The following is a 5877-nucleotide window of genomic DNA, read 5'->3' on the forward strand; positions in this document are numbered from 1 at the left end:
CACCCTCCCTTACCATGGTTTACTTTAAGGAAAGGATTGATTTTTCTCATCTGCTCCATCCTCTCCAGTTTACAGGTAGGGAAACCAAGGATATGGCTTAGGTTCTAGGGCTCTTTCCTTCCTGTGCATCCCCCAGGCTCAGGACCACCTCGAGCTGAGGCCTGTGTCTCCACATGGCTCGGGTCCTCTCCCTGAGCCCAAGCCCTCCCTGCCCATGGAGGAGGGGAGCAGGCCAGGACGTGTCTGGTTGCTGACAGAGGGCCGCCCTGTCCCCCACAGCCGGTCCCCACTGGCATCCTCTCAAGTCCACCTTGCTCCTGCCCAGGCTGCTCTTGTGAGCCATGTGAAGGAGATAGAGGACAAGGATTCAGAGGGCTCCTTGTCTGAGACCCATGAAAGCCCGTGGGGGACAAAGCCATGTCCGTGGCTATTTGCTCCTCTCCAAAATCCCCCCAGGGTTTGGGTTTATCTCCAGTGACTTTTGCCACCCCCAAAGCCACCTCCACCAGCGTGGCTGAGTATGAATTGTGTTGAAGTGATGGGGTGGGAGGTGCCCTGTGGAGGTGAGTGTGCCTGCAGATATGCCACCCACAGGGACCTGTGGGTCCCCCCCATCGGGGCCCATGTGGAGGCATTCCATACTCACTTACCTGTGAACCCACATCCCCCTGCCAGGGTGGCGCCACCTAGGAAACATGAATGAGCACCTGTTGTGCTTGGGACTCTGAGAACCCAGGGAAGGATAGATGACAACCCACTTCCTTGGGGAAACAGACTTGCGAGGCCATTTTTCAAGCCAAGGTCATATTTGAGCAGCTCCTTAAAGGGCAAGGAGGAGTTTGCCTGGCAGGGAAGGGAGTGGGACCCACCCGGAAAAAACAGCAGAGGCAAAGGCAGAGAGGCAAAAGCTCATGTTCAGGCAGCCACGGGGAAGTGAGAGGGGCTGGGGGGAGGCGGTCGGTAGTAGACTAGCCGTCTCCAGGGCAGAAGTTGAGGGGTTCACACAGCCCACAGCTGGCAGCGGGCCAGCACAGAGCAGGGGCCTAAGACAGTGTTTCTAATGTGTGAGAGAGAGAAGGAGACCGGGGCGGCGCCAGGAGAAGGGGTGAGCCAGTTGCAGCTTATCCATATCATGGAGTCTACTGAGCAGTTAACCTGAACGAGTCTCAAAACAGCATATTAAAGGCACGAAGCAAGCCGGGCTCGGTGGCTCAGCCTGTAATCCCGCGCCTTTGGGAGGCTGAGGTGAGTGAATTGCCTGAGCCCGCGGGTTCGAGACCCACCTGGGCAGTGAGACCTCATCTCTACAATAAATCAAAAAATCAACCTCCCTGCGTGCCTGTAATTCCGGCTACTCGGAAGGCTGAGGCGGAAGGATTGCCGGAGCCCAGCAGGTCGAGGCTGCGGTGGCTGGGAGCGGCCACTGCACTCTAGTCTGGGCGTCAGAGCGAGACTCCAACTCAAAAAACAAATAAATAAAATAAATAAATAAAGGCACGAAGCGAGTCACAGAAGAATGTGTGCAGCCTTCTGATGGGACGTGTGCAACACGCAAAACAGCACTGCATGCACAGACAGGCACGTCAGGTTAAACTGCCCACGTCTGACCCTCTGCAGCCAGGCGTGGCGGCTCATGCCTGTAATCCCAGCGCTTTGGGAGGCCGAGGTGGGAGGATGGCTTGAGGTCGGGAGTTTGAGACCAGTCTGGGCAACATAGTGAGACTCTGGTTCTTCTAAAAACCAAACCGCCTGACCATGATTAACAGACAAAAATAGCAGCTTTGTTTTGATCAATCTAAATCAAAATCACGAGAGACAGTCTGTCCGTACCATGGAATACTACTCACCCATGAAAAGGAACAGATTATTGGTGTGTGTGACAGCTTGCCTGAATCTGAAGGGCATTGTGCAGAGCAGAAGGCCAGTCTCTGAAAGTGACATACTGTATGTCCATGTATACAAAACGCTGGAAACATGAAAGTGTGGAAATGGAGGACAGGGTCGGGGAGGAGGAGGGAGAGAAGAGACTGTGGCTCTAGAAGGGCAGCACAGGGACCCTCGTGACGAGCTTCTGTGTATCTTGATGGTGGAGGTGGTCACAGGAATCCCTGCGGGACACAACGGCATAGAAACACACGTGCCCACACACGTGAGTATGCAAAACTGGTGAGCTCTGAACAAGGTGGCTTCACTGTGTCAGCATCACTCTCCTGGCTGTGACACTGCACTGTGGTGATGACAGTGGGCAACGCAATGAAGGGTATATGGCATCCGTCTGTGCTATTTCTCTTACTTTGAGTCAGAGCCTCACTCTGTCACTCAGGCTGGAAGGCAGTGGCACCATCACAGCTCACTGCGGTCCTGATCTCCTGGGCTCAGGTGACCCTTCCCTCTGTGTTACTTTGTATTGCATGCAAATCAAAATAAAAAGTTAAGACACACACATACAGCCATATTAACACCAAATTTAAGAGAGAAGCTGTTTCTGGGAAAAGAGGGAGATTATGTAGGTGGGGAAGAGCAGAGGGGATTCAACTTTATCTAATGTTTTATTTATTTTTTTAAAAATTTGAGGCAAGTGTGACATCATGTCGAGATTCTACAGCCGGATGCTAAGAACACAACGGTTTGTTACAACATTCTCTTTTTTTTAATGCTTGACATAACTCACACTTTCTTAAAAGATGATCTTACTGCGCTCCTTTTATCCGGAGCCAACTGGACCTGGGATGCAGAGGCCTGGGGGTGCAGGGAGGGGGCCAAGGGCTCCCCAAGGGCTCAGTACCCCAACAGACCACCGGGGCAGACCCTGCCTGCAGGTGCAAGCCACTCCTGCCTCTCTCTGCAGCCCCCGGAGAAGGAGGGTGCCCTGCCCCGGCAGGTGGGCAACAAGACAGAGTGCGGCCTGCTGGGCTTCGTGCTGGACCTGAAGCAGGACTACGAGCCCGTGCGCAGCCAGATGCCGGAGGAGAAGCTGTACAAGGTGTACACCTTCAACTCCGTGCGCAAGTCCATGAGCACCGTCATCAAGCTGCCCGACGAGAGTTTCCGCATGTACAGCAAGGGCGCCTCGGAGATTGTGCTCAAGAAGTAAGTGGGGCAGGGCGGCCAGCCGAGGGCGGGCCCCACGGGGGAGCGGGGGCACCGGGGACACCCGGTCACACAGCCCTGGCTGCCTTCCAGGCTGGGCTTAGCAGTCAACTGGGACTAGAGCGGCCATCCGACACCCAGAGGCCCGGAGAGGGCCCTGCCCGGGGTCACCCAGCAAGAGTCACCTCCACCTCCAGGGGCCCTCGCCCACTGCCCTTGCCACTGTATCCTCTTCACAGTTTCTGTAGATGGAGAATGCTTCCCTCCTCCTCCCTGAGTCGCTGGATCATTGTGAAGTTCTGCCGTTATCCCACCTAGATCTCTTATTTCACTTTCCGGAGCACAGAGTCAGTTGGTGGCAGTGGTTCTCCTTATTAGCCTAGTTCTTCTGACTCCAGGTGCCAGAAGTAAACCTGGAGAACTAAGCAAGCCACTGCCCGTCTCTGGGCCTCAGTTTCCCACTTGTGCATTGAGGGGATTTGCCTAGCCCAGGGGCGATGCATTGGAATCGCTCCAGGGAGCTTTTTTAAAACCGTTGATGCCTGGATTCACCCCAGACACATTGAAAGGGAACCTCTGAGGCAAGGCTCACGCGTGGCTATTGATGAAACGCTCCCCAAAGCAATTCTGACAAGCACGCAGGATCGAGAGCTGCCAGCCTGGATTTTATATCCTCTGCAAACCATTTTAGCTGTGGGAAGGTTTTTTCACATGAGATCTTGTGAGTATGTAATAGATCAAAGGGCAGCTGCACTTGCTGAATGGCCCGGAGCAGAAATGGCGAGACGTTCTGCCTGATTTTGCCCCCCCCCCCAGGGTGCAGGGGCCTGGGCTGGGCCGAGACCCTGTGGGAGATGGATGGATGGGCGCCCGGTGACCAGCCACAGCCAGCCATCATCACCGGGGAGGGGAGGCAAGCTCCAAGCCAGTCGGAGGAAGACTCCTTGGGGTCCTCCCCTCCCTCCCTTTCCCCTCAGGTGCTGCAAGATCCTCAGCGGGGCGGGTGAGCCCCGGGTTTTCAGGCCCCGAGACCGAGACGAGATGGTGAAGAAGGTGATCGAGCCCATGGCCTGTGATGGGCTCCGGACCATCTGCGTGGCCTACCGTGACTTCCCCAGCAGCCCGGAGCCGGACTGGGACAATGAGAACGACATCCTCAGTGACCTCACCTGCATCTGCGTAGTGGGCATCGAGGACCCCGTGCGGCCCGAGGTAGGCCTCTAGGGCCATAGGCTCAGGGACGGGCGGCCTGCAGTGAGTCACTTCACCTCTCTGAGCCTCAGTGTCCGTGCAGTGCCCCTAGGGATCTCCTTCTTGATCCCCGTAAGAAAATCGGCCGTGAGACCAGCGTAGGCCACACTTGGTGTCGGTCAGCTCAGAAGGACGCGGATGGAACCCACAGGCTGCTAGCAGGGCTGCTCTGCCTTGGCGCAGTCCGTAAGCCAGCCAGTCACCCTTCCTCCTGGTCCTCCGAGGGACAGGTCGGGGGGCTGCCCTGCCTTCGATGCCTCTTGCCCCACAGGAGCCAGGATCTCTTGTTACAACCCAGAAGCCCAGACTCCAGCGTCCCTGCCAGGGACACACCAGTCACAGGGGTGTGTGATGTCCCCGTGGGTGTCCATAGCCGGCCCCATCCAGATGCACTCACCAGTGCACTCACCGGTGTCGCTTGGAACACAACTGACAGTCTCCCTCATCAGGTTTCCAGGGGAACAGAGCTGGGAAGTCAACCAAAGGTCACATCCTGCAGCAGAAGAGAAGGGGGTGACTGTACCCACCTCATAAATAACAGGGAGGTGATGCTTACGAGTACACCTGCTGGGTGCTCGGCTCAGGGGCGGTCTTCAGTCCCCCTTAGCTGAACCTGTGCCTGGGGGGGCGGCACCAAGATTCCTTACTCCGGGTCCAGTGACATGGGACAACCCCCACACGATCCCTGACCTGCCGGGGGCTCAATGCATGTTTGTGGAATGAGTGAGTGAGAATGAATGTGACCTGAGCTCCAGTCCTCCAACACTGCCTGGTGCTCCTCCCTCCCTCCCTCCCTCTCTCTCTCTCTCTCTCTCTCTTTCTCTCTCTCTCTCTCACACGCACGCACACACGCACATACACACACACACATGCCCTGTGAGGATGTCACTGGGGCGCCCTCCCTCCTTTCCAGCTCCTAGGCCAGCAAAGACTGTGAGCGGTATGGGACAGGCCCCAGAGCCACATGCATCCCCTGCGACCCGGCCCCCTGGACAGGCCATTTTATCAGCCTCCCACAGGACACCTCCCCATTACCCACCACGAACGGACCCATGCCCCACTCTGACGTGCCATCTCCCTACTGAACAGCCCTGGGAGCAGGCGGCAGACTTGTCTCTGTGCAGCACGTGGGGCCAGCCTACCTGTGCCTGGAGCGCCCCGCCCCTGCCCATCCCCACAGCCTCCTTCGGCCCCACCCAGAGCTCCCGGCTCAGCAAGCTGCCTCACAAACAGCCCCAAAGCCGGCTCAGTGGCTCAGCCTGTAATCCCGCTTTGGGAGGCTGAGGTGAGTGGGTTGCCTGAGCCCACTGGTTCGAGACCCACCCGGGCAACTTGGCGAGACCTCATCCTACAATAAATCAAAAATGAGCCGGGCGTGGTAGCACACGCCTGTACTTCCAGCTACTTGGAAGGCTGAGGCGGAAAGATCACGGGAGCCCAGCAGGTCGAGGCTGCGGTGGCCAGGAGCAGCCACTGCACTCCAGTCTGGGTGATAGAGTGAGACTCCAACTCAAAAAAAAAAAAAAAAATCCCGGA

At 56.8% G+C, this 5877-nt stretch overlaps 1 protein-coding gene across 5 annotated transcripts in view; it reads left to right on the forward strand.

The window, feature by feature from the left end:
• ATP2B2 (ATPase plasma membrane Ca2+ transporting 2) overlaps positions 1 to 5877 on the forward strand; it is a 219228-nt gene that overhangs the window by 181741 nt on the left and 31610 nt on the right. For all 5 annotated transcript variants that reach the window (XM_008059645.2, XM_008059644.2, XM_008059642.2 and 2 more), the window contains 2 exons: positions 2849 to 3090; positions 4068 to 4302. In XM_008059645.2, the coding sequence (XP_008057836.1) occupies positions 2849 to 3090; positions 4068 to 4302 (477 nt within the window). The remainder of the gene's footprint in view (positions 1 to 2848; positions 3091 to 4067; positions 4303 to 5877) is intronic.

The sequence above is a fragment of the Carlito syrichta genome, unplaced genomic scaffold (genome assembly GCF_000164805.1).
Source record: "Carlito syrichta isolate Samal-C Ts95f unplaced genomic scaffold, Tarsius_syrichta-2.0.1 Scaffold304318, whole genome shotgun sequence".
Taxonomy (NCBI): domain Eukaryota; kingdom Metazoa; phylum Chordata; class Mammalia; order Primates; family Tarsiidae; genus Carlito; species Carlito syrichta.